General features: G+C 32.5%; 3 protein-coding genes across 8 annotated transcripts; 1 reads left to right on the top strand and 2 right to left on the bottom strand.

The window, feature by feature from the left end:
* Nucleotides 1–2,187: 2,187 nt before the first annotated feature.
* LOC108488788 (protein SMALL AUXIN UP-REGULATED RNA 12-like) lies at nt 2,188–2,897 on the top strand. Its single transcript, XM_017793071.2, has one exon. The coding sequence runs from the start codon at nt 2,232–2,234 to the stop codon at nt 2,760–2,762; it is 531 nt and encodes a 176-aa protein (XP_017648560.1). The 5' UTR covers nt 2,188–2,231; the 3' UTR covers nt 2,763–2,897.
* A 363-nt stretch (nt 2,898–3,260) lies between these two features.
* Nucleotides 3,261–6,247, bottom strand: LOC108487450 (F-box protein At5g07610-like). The gene is made up of 2 exons (XM_017791797.2): nt 6,020–6,247; nt 3,261–4,455 (listed from the first exon to the last, which is right to left on the bottom strand). The coding sequence occupies exon 2, from the start codon at nt 4,428–4,430 to the stop codon at nt 3,309–3,311; it is 1,122 nt and encodes a 373-aa protein (XP_017647286.1). The 5' UTR covers nt 4,431–4,455; nt 6,020–6,247; the 3' UTR covers nt 3,261–3,308.
* Nucleotides 6,248–7,819: 1,572 nt separating this feature from the next.
* On the bottom strand, nt 7,820–16,509 carry LOC108489322 (pyrophosphate-energized membrane proton pump 3). 6 transcript variants are annotated; one of them, XM_053019899.1, is made up of 17 exons: nt 16,250–16,509; nt 15,607–15,674; nt 15,302–15,529; nt 14,462–14,665; nt 14,062–14,213; nt 13,821–13,968; nt 13,615–13,747; nt 13,052–13,224; nt 12,249–12,369; nt 11,458–11,645; nt 10,901–11,338; nt 10,630–10,794; nt 10,188–10,343; nt 9,679–9,790; nt 8,614–8,833; nt 8,151–8,255; nt 7,820–8,066 (listed from the first exon to the last, which is right to left on the bottom strand). In XM_053019899.1, the coding sequence occupies exons 3-16, from the start codon at nt 15,398–15,400 to the stop codon at nt 8,156–8,158; spliced, it is 2,409 nt and encodes an 802-aa protein (XP_052875859.1). In that variant the 5' UTR covers nt 15,401–15,529; nt 15,607–15,674; nt 16,250–16,509; the 3' UTR covers nt 7,820–8,066; nt 8,151–8,155. The 6 variants fall into 6 exon arrangements, with proteins under 6 accessions (XP_052875859.1, XP_017649266.1, XP_017649263.1 ...); XM_017793777.2 differs by having other exon boundaries at nt 15,607–15,671; XM_017793774.2 differs by having other exon boundaries at nt 7,820–8,255; nt 16,250–16,507.
* Between the last annotated feature and the right edge of the window lie 651 nt (nt 16,510–17,160).

The following is a 17,160-nucleotide window of genomic DNA, read 5'->3' as shown; positions in this document are numbered from 1 at the left end:
AGACTATTTTGGTTAACATTATGGAACTAAAAAATAATATTTTCACATAAATTAAAATTAAATTTCTACTTGTATAATGATAAAAAGCGTGCATTTTTTGTTGTTGTGAGTGTTAAAGAAATGGAGGTGTGATTACAATAATATTTATGATAAAATAATTTATAATATCTAGAAATGATTTAAGCAAATGAAATAGAAGTTGAGATGTATAATCATGTGACCTCCCCAATTCACATGTCGTACATTATTAGGTGATTGTATTTGTCGTAAATATTGTCTGCCATGTGAACTTATTTTATTTTATTTATCCGTTCTGGAAGGCCGAGATTGGCTATTTTCCATGGAACATCTTCCAAAGTCTACACCTTTACTCTATGATAAAAATAAAAATAAAATATTTTAATTTTACCACTAAAAATAATAATTTACATATTTTATGATTAGGTAATGTTCAAGTTTATGAATATAAATCATAAGCTGCAATGATTTGATTCCACAATAATTGAAAAGAAAAAAATAATTTATAATTGGATTGCACCTACATCAACAAAATACCCTTTCTTCTAATTTTGAAAAATTTCCATACAATTTTAATCATTGAAATGTCCCATACCTTATGTTTTAATAAATTGATGGTTGTTTTTTATGTTACGAGTTTTGGAAAAAATAATAAAATGTCTAATTCATAATTATATTATTTTTCATTCGCAGTTGAATTACAGATAAAATATTTCATTTGCATTTTAAAATATATTATAATCTGAATTATTTTTATAATATAAAGATTAAATTAATGGTAGTAATTCAATTATGTACTTTCTAGATGAACTAAAAAAAGTAGCATCATGATTAACTGAAGAAAGTTTCTTTAATTAGAAAAAAAGTACATTTGATGTACATAAATAATTAAAAATAGGGTGTTTGTCAAGTTGGTTAATTAATGGAGTGGGATTTACACATGGAATTTCTTGAGTTTGCCCATAGATCTTCTAATAAATAAGCTTAATTATTACACATACCAAGACAAATTAAATGGATTTATTTTCTGGGGACTGTTGACACCAGATTCCACTTGTATTAAATTAACACCCTTTTGCATGTGAATCTGATACAGGATATATAATACTTGCAATATTTAATCATTTTATTAATAATCTATTTTGTTTTTATTAAAAATAAACATGTTAATTTTTAACTAAAATAACAGATTTACTCTTTAATCTAATAACTAAAATACAATTTAATATCTTAATATTTTACTATCAATAACGGATCATAAATTCAGATTAGTCAAATCAATAATTTATAGTCAAATTAATAATTTATATAATTATGAAGTATATAAAAAATATTTTTAATGTTACACTCAACTGTATTTAAATCTAAGTTAAAAAAATTTAATCACAGATCTATCCAGAATAATGTGGAGGTTATATTGAAAATAAATAAAAATCAATTATTCAGTGTAATAATAAATGACCTGCACTGCTTAGTTTTTTTTTTTCATTTAAATTCTTTTGATATTAAATAATAAATAAATTTAACATAATGTTATTACTATAAATTAATTTAAAAGAATGTTGTAGAGGTACTCATTAACCAACCATTTACTCTGATTATTTTCTCTCAAGAGAAATAATAAAATAAAAATAAATTACGTGGAAAGACTCAAAAGTTACATATAAAATATTGAACCGACCAAAACGAAGAGATGGGTTGACTTGGGCACCTTTGACTCTAAATTATCAACTTTTTCTCTGTTCTTTTCTAATGAAAAACTTTCATGCCTTTGGAATTTTTAATAACCATAATTAAATATTAAATGTTTTATTAATAAAAATCCCTTAATTGCTTTTTATATAAATGATAAATATAAAATTATAATTTAATAATATTATTGAATTAATATATATTTTACGTTAATATATTATATAATTTAATAAAAAATTATTTATTTAAAACTAAAGTTTTATGCATAGATATCAACTAAAATTTAATTTTCATATTTATAATTACACAGTACATTTACATTATTTCTTCTTTTATATAATATAGTAATAACCTCGTAACTAGCATTAACCGACCTAATTACTATATGCATTAATTTAGAAATAAAATTTATTGGTAAACTCCTCTCTTTAATGGAGCTTGCTTGTGTATATATATCAACTCACACCTTTCATTGGAACTACGTTGAACAGTTGTATATTCTTTTTGGCATCGGTGTTTTAATGGATTCAAAAAAGTCCAACAAGATCCGAGAGATCGTTAGGCTTCAACAACTCCTCAAGAAATGGAAAAAATTAGCAAATAACAATGCCATCACCACCAACAGTAGTTGCACCACCACTAGTAGCAGCACCGGAAGTGGAAGCCGGAGCATGAAGTTCCTAAAGAGGACACTATCATTCACAGACGTTTCATCGCTGACGACGTCATCGCCGCCGAAAGGGTTCTTAGCCGTGAGTGTGGGTGAAGAACGGAAACGGTTCGTGATCCCGACGGAGTATTTGGGTCATCAAGCGTTTAGGGTTTTACTTAGAAAAGCTGAAGAAGAGTTTGGGTTTCAACAAGAAGGTGTGTTAAGGATCCCTTGTGAAGTGTCAGTGTTTGAGAAGATATTGGAAATGGTGGAACTGAAAAAGGATGCGATGTTTTTGCATGAATTTGGATTCAATGTGGATGCTGATATGATTGCTTCTTGTTGTTCACCAGATGCCGAGTTAACACCTTCTTCTCATCAACCTCAGACGTGTAGATGAACTCCATGCAATTACCAAAGAAATGTAAAACAATGGCTTTTTTGTACTAAAAGAATTAACAAAATCTCTTCTTTTACCTTTGATTTTGTAGAGGGAAATTACATTTGAATAAGAAACTTGATTTTCTTCTAATAATTATCCATGATATACAACTCTATCACTCTCCTTCAATATATCAACATAAAAACCATTCATTTAGTAAATACCAACCATTATAATATTTGTTGTAAATCATGGATGCCAAATTAAAAACATCTTTTGTTCAGAAGTCATTTTAATAAAAATTAAAATGTGATTGCATCATTATATTAAATTATCATTTTCATCGTCTTTAAAAGTCCTTTTGAAACTAAATTATGATTTTACCATGTATTATTTTATAATTTTAAGGACCTAAAATACAATTTTTCCATATATATAAAAAAACACAACAATATTTCTCACTTGATATGAATGTAGGATTGATTTGAAACTTTACAACGTAAATGCAATGGCTAATTTATTAAAATGTAAATTATATTAAAAAAAAAGTTAGAAGCAAAAAGTTCAAAGATAAAAGAAAGTGTTTGTATAAGGATAAACTCCCTCCCAGGAATACCATAATCCTAGCCCTGAATCCACATGATTATTTGTCTGAAGATCCATGAAACTGTAATCTCTAAGTTTAAATGAGACAAACTCACCTGGAACATGAATCACTATGAATGACTCATCTACATCTTCTACATGATTATAAACAATATGTAAGATCGATAACCGGTTAGCTCTTTCTACGGCCTGACATCGCCTTGCTACTTGATCAAGATTTAGATGGTACTTGACAAACCAACCAGAATAGTCGGCTTTCATCTCCATTATGTCGAATCCAGCAGTGAGAGGACCGTAGGCTTCAACTAGAAGTAAATGACCTCCTGATTCTCCAAAATATCCCGGCTTTCGTTGTGTTGGAGGCATTGGCATTGTTAACATAAGTTCTGTTTCGGGGTCGAATCGAAGTGCCAAATTTCCCATTCCAATCCAATGTAATGAACCGTTCCAGAAGACTCCTCGGTTGAACAACATATCTTCGTCCGGAACAGTGAATGGTTTACCTGAGGGTTTCCATGAGCCTGTGACAGGACTGTAAATCTTTATGTGGCGATGATTTTTCGATAAATACGCATCACAAATGGAAACAATCTTGTAATGAGGTGATCTGTTAGGATCATATGCAATGCTAATGCCAAATACAGTTCTGCATTCAAGATCCGGCAGGGGAAAATACTGTTTGGTAGTAGGTTTACAGATGTAGTATTTGCGATCTTCTTCTCCACATCGGAAACTGCTGCATATGAGAAGCCCATTGCAAGAATGTTGTATACGAACACCTTTATCGTCTTCTATGAAAGAGAGAGATGGTTTAGGAGCAGCATCTACTCGTCCTTCACAAGGAAAGAACAACAATTTCGAATGCAGCTCAAGGTACAAGAATTTCTGTAGGAAGAACCCTGAGATATTGTACTGAGGGTTTCGCAGTGAATAATTCAACTTGAAAATGGGGTCCGAGATGAGAGTATTCCACCATTTGCAGACACATTTGCATCCTACCAAATCCTTCAATGGTAGCCTCAGTAAAATATCACTCATTACATCACTGTTGTTCATTTTTGGGGCTTTGCTATAACACATGGCTGAAACTAAAATCGAATTCCTTCTGTAATAAGAAGGGAAAAAATCATAAAATATGATACCCAAAATCTGATAAAAATAGCTTAAAAATGAACAAATATTAACAAGATCATGATCACTTAGATATCAAAAACACAAAATTACTTGTTTTTGACAGAATATTGATTCTGAAAGCAACCAATATATAATATTTGATGCAGCTCTTATTTCATCCAAAGGAAACACTATTGAGAAATTATATAGGAAAGTTTTGTCAATCTGAATGTTTCCTAATGTTTAAGTTCTAATAGTAATTTCATGGGAAGTTTGAGGAAAATTTCACACACACAAATATATTAATGTGCTATGTTGCTCCGACTCTATTTTGCTTAAATTATCCGTGTAGTGATAAGCTTATCTTCAATGTTATGGAGAATAGTCAAAGGGTCATGACTCAGACTTGAGGCAGCTTCCTAGTTCCTGCCTTTGAGCTTTCCAAAGAAATTTCCTGTTCTTAATTTTGTCTTTAACAAGGAAATTTCAAAACTGGATTGGGATGTTTTTGCTAACAATTTAATCTAACTTACTATTCATACAAAAACTAAAAGAAAAAAATTACCCAATCGCGGGTAAAAGAAACATGGAGGCCGCTATAGTAGGAGTTAGATAGCATTTTGCTCCCTTTACTAAAAAAAGAGCAAATTAGTCCCTGTACATTAGATTAAAAAGTAAACCAGTCCTTTTTGTTAAAAATTTCATCCATAGTTACTATTAAAATTGATGTGGTTGACAAAATAACTAGATAGTTACTTGTGATGTGTCACATGTGGCCCACGGTGATGTACAGGGTCCAGTTTTTAACAGTCAAAATAGATGGTTAAAAATAAGACTACAAATAACTCAAGATTTAGTCTATGGGAGTAACAGATGGTTACAGAGAAAAACCTATGGAGTGACAAATTCAGAAATGATAATAAGTAAAATAAAGATCCAAAAACAGCAAAACTAAATTTGTGCTAAAATCAATTGATGATAGATAGAGAAACTCGAATTTCAAATTCAATACAAAACCACAAGCAGGCCAGTATTGAATACAAAAGAGAAAACTATTACATGACAAGATCAAATGTGATAACAGGCAAAATTATTATACAAAAGGAGAAACTTGCGTTAAAATGAATTGATAATAGAGAGAGAAACCGAAATTCAATTCCACTTTAATCGGCTTGGATAACAAGCTACATCAAATTTTAAAAAAGGCAATAGGCAGAATTAATATGCAAAATACAATAAAAATTAAAACTTGTGCAAAAACAAACTGAAAAAAGATAGAGAAACCCAAATTCAACACTAAGTTACGAGAAACCGAACATTTAATGGACAAAATGCTTATGCAAGAACAACAAAACAAAAGTGGGTAAAACCAATTGACAATCAAAGTCGATATAAGACCACATGCAAATCAAAATTAAATCCGCATAGACAAAAATGCTTCTTTTGACAATTGAGTAGGAACAAATTGAGGAAAAGCCATTAAAAAGTAGACTAAAAAAAGGGAAAAAAAGAAGCAAGAATAGAAAAGAAACAGAGTGAATCAAACGAAGACTTACAGTTAAAGTTGATGTGAAATCCTGTTTTCATCACTGGGGCTGAGAATTATTGCCAAGAAAACAAGAAAGATTGGGAGAATTTTGGGGGGAAATTTTAGGGCGAAATCGAGTTGCATACTGTCTCACTCTCTTTTTGTATTTATTTTATTTTTGGGTGGTAGTGGGGAAGAGGGGCATACATGCATTTCAGTTACATAAGAGTTCGAAAATTTGGATTCTCACCCCAATTACAGCCCAATTAGCTTTTTTCTTTTTGGGATTTATAAGTTACTAGTACTGTCCAGCAGTTGTATTGCATTTTACTTCCTAAATTATTTACTATACATTATAATTTCATTTTATTTTTCATTTATAGAAACGTGGCCTATAATTATCTGATTATTTCATCAATATTAGTTATAAAATTAGAAATAGATATAAATTTTATAGAAACGATCAATTTATTTTTCAACTTAATATACAAGAATTAATTTATTTATTTTTAAGCAAAGGAATCAAAATGTAATATGACTCTTAATATAGAGGTTTCTACCATATTTGTATCGATTTTAAATACATTTATAAAAGAATTTAATTTATTATCACTATAACAAAATAATACAAAAAATATTAAAAACATATGAAATGATAATAAATTACTATTTTATTATATTACTATTTTTGACAAAAATAATAACTTAGAAAACTGAATTTTTTTGTGTGTAAATTTGATAAAAGCAGGAGATTGTTTGGTTGGTGCACACATTAAAGATGATTTAATTTTTGAAATAAGAATGTTTGTTTTCAATATATTTAATACATTTTAAATTGAATTAAGGGAAAAGAAATCACTAAATGAGCTATAAATAGGAAAATCTAAGGTAAAATTTGTATGTAAGTCCTTGTATTACGGGTTGAATTACATTTTACCTATTTACTTAAAATTAACAAATTAACCCTTTTATATTATATTAAAAAGCAAACAGATCCTATTAGAAGTTTTACTCATTTTATTGTTAAAAATCAATTCTTATAGGTCAACATAAGATACAAGTGATATGCCACGTATCATTGTCGATTATTCCATCAATCACATTAATTTTAGCAGTACAAATAGACAAAATTTTTAACAAATAAGATCAATTTTAATATAATACTTAAAAATAATTTATCTATTTTAAATAAAAAGACAAAATGAAATATTACTCATGATTTCTAACATACTTATTAAGGACTGAATTCTAGAATACATGATTACAGATTTTGGAGTTCGGCTTCACGTGAAATGGAAGGTTATTGGTAAAATGTCAGTTAAAGTAGAATATGATGATAATTGATAACAGCAATTCATATAATTATATCAAATTACATTGGAAAGATAATAATAAAATTGCAGGAAATGGTAGCTGAGCTCCATCTTTGTAAGTTATGAATAGATTATTAGATAGTTGGCTGTGATGAAATGGTCTAAACAATATGCCTAATTGCTGCTTATGTTGATGACTTGGTTCCAACCAGAGAGCAGGAGGGTGTGTCGACCCTGTGTTGCTTTGGAACTTAGCTCAAAACAATGCACTCTCTCAGAGCCGTTTTACATTATATATTTATTGCGATTACTTGAAGTAAAAACAAACTAGGTTAAAATATACCATAAGTGTCTGTAATTCTCACAAATTTAAATTTAATCCTTCATTGTTCAGATTTCATAATTCAAATCTAACTGTTTAACATTATTAACACTGTTAAAAATTATTTTGTTAAGTTCAAATTCATTACAACATATTTAAAATTATTTCATTTTTAAAATGTCACACCAACAAATTAAAAAAAAAAAGGCAAAACTACCATATTATCGATTTATTACAATAAAAAAGTTGGGTGAAAAGTACACTAAACTAGAAAAACCAAAATGGTTTGCACTCTGTTAACCTCTCTTATTTCAGATTAAGCAAATTAAAAAGAACAACATTTACTGAGGCTATTAATCAGATTCAACACCCATGCCATTGATATTACATCAAAATACCTAATCTCTTTTTCTCTCTTCCTATGTGTGTGCGCAAAATACCTAAGAACTCAAAAGGTAAATAATGGATTAATGGGTGCCGTCTGATTCTACTCAACACAACACAACATAGGATAATAGACATACCCTTTTCATAGAAACACTGGTGCCATAACAAGCGTTATTGTAGCTAGCATTTTAATTAGCACGTGAAGTGATGGTCCAGCCGTGTCTTTGAATGGATCTCCAACGCTGCAATCCATGTTCATATATCTCATATATCATATATCATTACATATACACAGCAGGCAAGGCACTACATCAGAAGGCTTTACTTTTTCCAGATTAAAGCCACTTGAACACAAATAGAGCAAGTTCATGCAGAACGACAGTTTTAGGTGACAGTTAGGTTGCACAGAGATCCCGGGATCTCCTTAGCGCAGTTAGGTTAACATCAAACCTAAGACTCACACAATCTCGACCATCCCCGGACAAGGCCCTGGCAATGGTCAAGTTTCTCAATGGATCCCCTATAAACTTATTGCTCCTATCTCCTAGCACCCCCAACCATTATGAAAACGAAGAAAATATAAAGGAAAAGAGAACTTACGTATCTCCGGTAATAGCTGCTTTATGAGAATCACTGCCTTTTCCACCAAGAGCTCCTGTCTCAATAAACTTCTTCGCATTATCCCATGCACCTCCGGCAGTGTTAAGAAAGAGAGCCATTAAAATGCCAGAAACTGTTGCAAACATCAACATAGCAGCTACAACTTTTGCTCCAAGTAGAGGATGTCCAGTATAGTGTCCCAAAACACGGAACAAAAAACCTGCAAATGGTTACATACAAATTACGCAAGTTGAAAGGATTTTTTATTAAGAACAAAATTAATCAATAAAGGAGCACCAAAATGAATGCTTCGATCACCAAAGTAAACTAAAGTCAAAAGAAAATCCAAGAATAAAGTTTGATCATCTAATCTCCTTAATTCTTTTTTGGGTAAACTTCTACATTCTTGACGTGGTTCTAGTGACAACAGTGCTAACAGAATGTGCGATTCAGACAAGAAATCCAGAACTGGAATGCATGGTAGTAAAAAGAAATATTTCAGCGATTCATGGAACTTTTTATAAAAAATTAGATTCAGTTACAACCATACCATAAACAATCAAAGGACTAGGATTGAGATGGAATGCTGCTACCACTATCACTACTACTTCACACTGATAAGTAGACCTATTCATTGCCAGATGTGCGGCCCTTATTTTTTTTTTTTTCATTTTTCTGAAACTATAACAGTTCCTAAAAGAATGTGCCACATGTCACATTCTTATTGGCAAATCTTTTTGGGAGGTAAACTAGGATAAAAATGATTGTTTAAGTACCAAAGTGGGAAAATGGGTATAATTTAGAGGCTAAATTGTGACTTAAGCCTTTGAAAAACCTTGTTCAATGCCCTAATCAGATAGATCAGTCTGACTGAGCTAAGTGGATAGCTCTGTCCTTGGACAGGTCTACATCTAAATATTGAAGCAAAAGTACAAAGAAGGAACACTAGGAAAGGAAGTAGAAAACCTATGAGAAAAAAAAAAATGATCGTTTAAAACGAGAAATAAGCAAACCAACCCATGATTTGCAAAAGTAAATACTAATCAGCAAAGAGCAGTTACGAACCAACTACTATTGGTGATATGATAGCCAATGCACCAGGCTTTATCATCTCCCTCAAAGATGCCGATGCTACAATAGCAACACAGCGACCATAATCTGGTTTCTCCTTGTAGTCCTGCAGCCAGAATGTCAGAATAAAAGTAAATAATTTCACATAAAAAGAAAAAAATGAGAGAAATAACAGTATGCAAAGCATTAATTTATAGCAAAGTTCCGATATCTCTTTAATTTGTTTGTGTTGGAGCTTAATGACAAGAAAAACGATAACACAAATTTTCATCTCTCTTCACATCCCTCCTAATTTTGAAATTTTTGACGAGGTGAAAACCTTCAAAAATTGAGTTCTGGAAGGAAGACCTCAATTGCATATTTGCTCTCCGTTCATTTTTCTCGTGATTCTTCCATACAACAAGAAATACTTTATAATTTTTCTCCATTGCATTTAACATATAATTTGAGAAAGCTAAAGGTTAAAGTAGACCAAAGAAAAAAAAATCAGAAACTTAACCCACCATGATCCCAGGCCTCTCAATAAATTGTCTTCTTACTTCCTTAACAACCTCCTGAGCCGTTCGACCAACTGCAGAACAGGCCCATGCACTAAACAAGAATATAAGCATGGATCCCAACAATCCACCAACAAAAACCTCAGGAATTGCAATATCCACCTACAAGTTGATCAAAAACTGCAAATATTAGGAAAAGAATGAAAGACTTTGCAGAATAACAAACATCCAACTCCGTGGATGCCACTTTTGCTACATCTTTTCACTGTTATTCTTTTGGTTTCTCAGAAAATCCAATTTAAACACAATTATTATGCCCATAAGTAAAACCATGCATTTTCCTTTTTTTCAGAAAGATTGCTTCCTCCTTTTTCAGAAGTAAAATAGAAGTGGCAAAAGTGATAAACCAAAGAGAATCTTCATAAAGGAGAAATATAGCAACACAGACCTGTTTAAAAGATTCATTAGCAAAAGATGCAACCTCATCCATATATGCACTAAACAGAAGAAAAGAAGCAAGTGCTGCAGATCCAATGGCAAAACCTTTGGTGGTAGCTTTTGTCGTGTTCCCAACAGCATCAAGAACATCTGTAATCTCTCGCACACTCTCTGGCTGTACAAGACATCAACATTCAACAGCCAACTTAAATCATCTGAAAAGAAGAAATAGCAATATATAGATTTGTAACAGGAAAATATGGAGAACCAATATATCGAACCTGCTGGCTCATCTCTACAATTCCACCAGCATTATCAGCTATTGGGCCAAACATATCCATCGTTAAGATATAAGCAGCAGTGCTGAGCATTCCCATTGTTGCTACAGCTGTGCCAAACAACCCACCATTTGGACTTCCTGTTTCATCCACCAGTCCTGAGGTGTGACCCAGCCAAAAAGCAGAAATAATAGATACACTTATCACAAGAACAGGAAGAGCTGTCGACTCCAGGCCCAGACTGACTCCAGCAATAATGTTAGTCCCATGCCCCGTGGAGCTAGAAAGAGCTAATGTGCGTACAGGCTCATGCTTGTAGTCAGTGTAATATTTGGTTATCCAGACAAAAACATAAGCTGTAATAATTCCAACCAGCCCACACAAGGCAAAGTTCAACCATGCAGAAGGTGCTTGTTCAGTATAAAGCAACCACCGAGTAGACTGCAATAATTTCGAAAAAAGAACAAGTCTTGAATGAGATTTCAATCAAAACAAAGTTATAAAAATGACTAGATTTCAATAATTTCAGCATTGAGTTGCAGGAGTAGATGATATATTACCCCACCAAATGTCAGTACAGCCAAAACTATTGTAACAGAGTATCCTTTCTGAAGGATTGCCATTGGATCCTCTATTGGAGCTTTCACACTGGAGTCACGAGTACTCCTAATTGAAAGTATTCCAATTGATGATATCACCAGGTCAAATGAGTGCACAACAAGAGGAAACAGAATGAAGCCAGATGGGTCTGCATAAGTATCAAAGATGAGACCACAGCAAAAGAAATAGAGAGCCCACTCAACATAAAGAATACACCAAAGCCAAAGCGGTATGTAATGAAAAAAATAAATAAAAAAGAATTGAACTTCCAACAGAGAAGGAGACTGTTTCATGCTGTCTTAGTTATAGATTTATGCAGGTGAACCCTTGGTGTAACTACAACCAAGAGCATGCTATTAAAAGCAACAAACTTAGTTCTAACACCATAAGGATGCATACTTCTGTATACCTGCTTTTTGAAAAGGTTGGTTTGAAAACAAAAGCTATTGGAAAATGTTGAAATGAAGAAATGTAACACCTGATCAGTTAGAGGCATATTTTAGTTTATTTCTCTTCACCATGTTAGCTAAAAAGATACAACAGGACACAAGAAAACTTCACTATCTCATCAAAGTGCAGATTCCAATTGGCTTAAACTCTCATCTCAATTCATTATAAACTATTAAAAAGAATAAAAAGATTAAAATTCTATTCTCTGCAGCTGTCATAGTTATAAAATAGGAAATTTCACAACAAGCAACAGTATAAATATGTTACAACTACATCAAAATTAGTGGGGGCTTGTACTTGCCTTCAATTTTACAACGCTGAGCCATTGTTCCACCAAGAATCATTGCACTAATTATCTCTGCTGCAATGCTTTCAAAAAGATCTGCACCTCGAGCAGCGCAATCGCCAACATTGTCTCCAACCTTCAGTGCAAAAAGGAAGATTCAAGTTTCAAACAGAATCGCTGATAGAATGTTTGACAACTAAACGTAAAAATAAAGATAAAGCATAAGCATTGTTGCAGTAAATTTCTAATTTTTCCAATACTCTTATGTACTACAAATGTTCAGTCCACTTCCAACTTTGAACTTCATTTGATGAATAATAACATATTTTACATATGGATTATTTTTCTCTGAAACTATTGTACTTTTATGGTAAGGCAATATAGACTTTGAAACAAACATGAAAGAAAAGTTTTCAGCTTTTTCTCTCAAATTCGTGCATTTGAATATCAGAAATGCTTTAAAATCACATGCAAGGTCCAGTATAAATATATTCCGCTATAACATGCATTTTTGCTATCACAATTAAATATTGAACAAACTCAAAGTTCCTTTTAAAAGAGCTGCTTTAAAGTCTTCCATTCAATGAATACCACTATGGTCAACTCCTATAACAACCATAAACCTTCAGTCCAGAGCATAAATGAACAAAACATTTCAGCAATAAAAAAAGGAAATTACATGAAACATAAACTAGCTTCACATGCTCATTTTCAAGCTCAGACTATAACAATATATAATATGAGAGAATAAAACGATGTTACTTCAGACTCCAATGGTTAGCTATATCTTAAACATTAAGTGTGAAAATTTTAAGTACCAAATCTGCAATTACTGCCGGATTTCTAGGATCATCTTCAGGTATTCCCTGTTCTACTTTTCCAACAAGATCTGCCCCAACATCAGCTGCTTTTGTATATATCCCACCACCCAACTGAGCAAACAGGGCAACAAATGAAGCTCCAAAACCGTATCCCACAAGAAGGAGAGGCACTGAAAGAAAATAAACAAAATCAATCAAGGAATCACCGGTAGAGTTGTTCTGAAATAATGATCCTGCTAGCCTGAGATGCACAAGAATAATAACTTAAGTCTAAAACCCAATGCTTAGTTACCTAATCCTATGCCCACTCTTAATGAACTTACAAAGCAGTAACGTACCTTAGATAGCCAAAAGAAATAATTACTATCCACTTAAAAAGAAAAAACCAACAGATTCATGCTCATACAATTTATCAACATTTGGCCAAGAGAAGTCAAACATTCAACATGATTTCAGTATCCATTGATTGATGGAAAAGGTAGGAACCACGTAATAGGGAGATCCATTTGCATAAAATGCAATTATACATAAGTTAGCGAACGAGGAAATTAATTACATACAATCTGTAACCTTCATCGAACCAGGTGAATCCACTCCCAACCAAACATAAAATGTTGCATAAAGGATAGCTATACCAATCACAGCCATACCAACCACCACCAAGGCAGAAAAACCACCAGCACGGACAGCTACCTGCATGTGATGTTTGCAGTTAGTATTCAAGTCTGTAAGTAATCAAAATAAGTGAAATTTAAGATGATACAACCTGCAAGGCCTCCCTTGCAGACCGTCTTGCTGCACTGGAGACACGGACATTTGCACGAACTGATACCCACATCCCAACATAGCCAGCAACACCTGAACATAGAGCCCCCAGAAGAAATGCAGCAACAGTGATATATGCAGATGTTACCCTGCATCAGCAAGTAAAAGAATAAATAAATTTGTCACAAGGATAAAGAAAGAAATAGAATGTGTTTTTACATAATCTTCATACATATAATCACCTTCCTATGCCTGAGGATTCTTGTTGAGGAGTTGTACTGCGAAACAAATATATGCCAAGAATCACCAGAGCTAGCAAAAATGCCATCTTGGAGATAGTACCATACTGTGTCCTGAAGAAACCTTCTGCTCCATCACGTATAGCCTCTGATATCTAGAAAGTAAAAATGATACGCTCAGTACAATGGTGTGAGGAGGTTGCTAAAAATTAATAATTTCTCAGTTGCATTTCAAGGGTTAACAAGAAGATTATGACTGATGAAAGAAAACTACACTCTTTTGAAGAACCATTGACGAAAGAGAAAATATTGTGAACAAATTATTTAAAAAAAGCTAGAGAAGGATTTGATAAATTATGAGTGAATTCTTTTCTTTTTTTTTTTAATCTTGAGAGAGCTTTACCTGAGCCATCTCTGGAGGCCCTTCATCCTTGGAAAGGACCCACTTTGTAAGATATATAGACAAAAGGAAGCTGATGATGCAAACTGAGAAGACAAAAACAATGATTGGAGAAGTACTTGCTCCAATGTAAAAGACATATCCAAAGCCCAAAAGGAGAAGTATAACAAGAATACGAACATTTATTCCCATGAGAATTCGAAAAATCTGCACAAAGGAACTAGTCAATTACAGTAGTACAAAGTGTGTCCCAGAATGGGGAAGAGACAGATTAAAATATGCCCATCCAGATTTTAAAAAAAAAAAAAAAAAACAGAAGCAGTGAACAGAATTCTCCATCAATCCTGCCTACAGGGTCTGCATCAAAGTTTATTTTTCTGACTAAAATATTAAGATGCACATTTCATTAACCTATTTGCTTGACTCTGCCAGTACCAGTCAAACAGCCATTCACATCAGTTTAGCAGTGTCTGTGTAGCCCATGCTAAACTTCTTTTCTAATTTTAGTCTAAGCCCCAAAAACTTTAAGAATGGAGGCTTGTCTATCATGTAAAATTCCAGAACACCACAGCTAGGTAATGACAAGGCATATAGCTAAAATACTCTTAATATATGGCAATATTCAATTATTCCAAACAATTAAGATCATCAATTCATGCTAAGCTAATTCCTCTTTTCTAAAATAGTTAAACTAGGCATAGGTCACATCATATAATGGATCAAAGGAATTACTAAAATGACAGAAAGGAAAATGAGAAAGAAAAAAGAAGACACAGCTAAAAACTCAAAGTTCATACTCATTTACAACAAACAAATTACACACTAAGACAACAAGATTCTTACCAAAGGAGTATAAGGCTTGCTACGCATGTTGGGGAAAGTCCTTGGTCTATCCTGGTAAGGCCCCAAACTGCCATTCTCAACGTCATCTACAATCATCATGGTGCTGGCAAGTTCACACTCAAGGCAACAGGTAAAGAGTTGTATTTCCAGGTTTGGGGCAAACTCCCCCTGAACTTGGTTGATGAATTCGAATGCTCTAATTTCTCCAGCCAAAGACTACAATTTCACCTGAGATGTTACAGTATAATAAACCTATTAAAAAACTGCTGCACTTTTAGGTTCAATAGATTCTACTCTTGCTTTACCTCCGGAATTCTAGTTTCTGTAAAATTATTTTAGGTAAAGGAAGTTCGGATACCAGCTGATTTTCCTGCTAAAGGTCAAACGAAACATTTATCATTTAAACTTAAAATTAATAAAATATGAAAACAGACATAAATTATCAACATAGAGAGTTAGTTAAATTCGAACCAAGCACAAACTCCCAGAACTTAGATGAAGTAAAATAATATCTCCTTAGTGAATAAGCCACTTTCTGGCAGCTAAATGGAAACAGAGTTCTTATTTCAATTAAAGAATAACCAAGTGCTTTGATATAGTGAAAGCTAATTAATAAATACAAAAGGAAGCGCACATGAATAATGGTATTTTCTGTTTTCATCCCATTGTGGACCTCCGGACTACAATTACACTAGAAAAAATGTAATCAATGGGAAAAAACGATAGTCCGAACAAAGCAACCACTAAATTTTCAAATTTCTCAGGTTCCAAACAGTTCTTGTTCCCGACAACTCCATCAACAAAACGATGAAAATGAAGTAAGCTCCTAATAACCATAAGAACATAAGATCCAAAGCCAAAACCTCAGATTCAGATCATTGCATGAATTGATCCTCAAATACACCAATTAGATCTATAAGAAATTAACCAAAAAAAAAATACACATACCGATTTCAATTGCCGCCGCGAAACCAAGTAACCGCCATTTACAAACAAGAATGCGTTAAAGCTTTGAAGCTCTCCATCTCTCTGTAACCACGGAATTTTGCAGAAATTTTGTAGAAAGAGAGACAATTGTAGACTTTTCACGAGGGAATATTTCTTTTTTATTGTTTTGGTGTGTAATTTGGGTTTAAAGTTTTTTTTCCCCTTAAGCAATTTGTTTTATAATGTGGTGTCAGCACTGCCAATAAATTTCGTACACATAAGCCGTTTTTGAATACTATTTGGCAATTAGTAGTTTTTCTGGAATAATGGTATTTTTACCCTCCAATTTTACGAAATTTTTTATTTTATTCCTTTATTTAATTTTTTTATCATTTGTAGTCCTTAAATTTATATTTTTTTATCAAATCACCTCTTAACTTTTGTTGAATTTACTAGCCACATGTCAGTATTTAAGTATGTGGTGCCTCTGAGGTGCAAGTAACGTCGTTTTCCTGCTTTGAGTGTGGGGTATTAGAGATTCAGACTCTTGAACAATGGTGTATCAAGGAGTTGGTTCCGGTGCGGGTGGGTCCATTGTCGTTCTGGTTGGGGAGTTCCCATTTTCCACACAAAACATGTCAAAAATAATATACTGGATTTAAAAATATTCAAGTGTGATTACAATTTACAAGGACAAAACACCCACTCTTTCAATTACAAATTTATTTTTTCTTTTTAAAAAGCACATAGAAATGAGGCAGCTGATTTGCTTGGATGCTAGGAAAATATTACACTTATTTTAATCTTCCAATATAATATAATGTTGTATTTTCTTTTTGAAATCTCACTCATGTATTATATTTTATTTTCTTTGCTATTATTTTTTCATTTGATTAAGCTAATAAAAGTTTAGAAAAAGGTTAAATATATTG

Source organism: Gossypium arboreum, chromosome 10 (assembly GCF_025698485.1).
Source record: "Gossypium arboreum isolate Shixiya-1 chromosome 10, ASM2569848v2, whole genome shotgun sequence".
In the NCBI taxonomy this organism is placed as follows: Eukaryota; Viridiplantae; Streptophyta; class Magnoliopsida; order Malvales; family Malvaceae; genus Gossypium; species Gossypium arboreum.
This window is presented reverse-complemented; position numbering and strand designations above follow the sequence as displayed.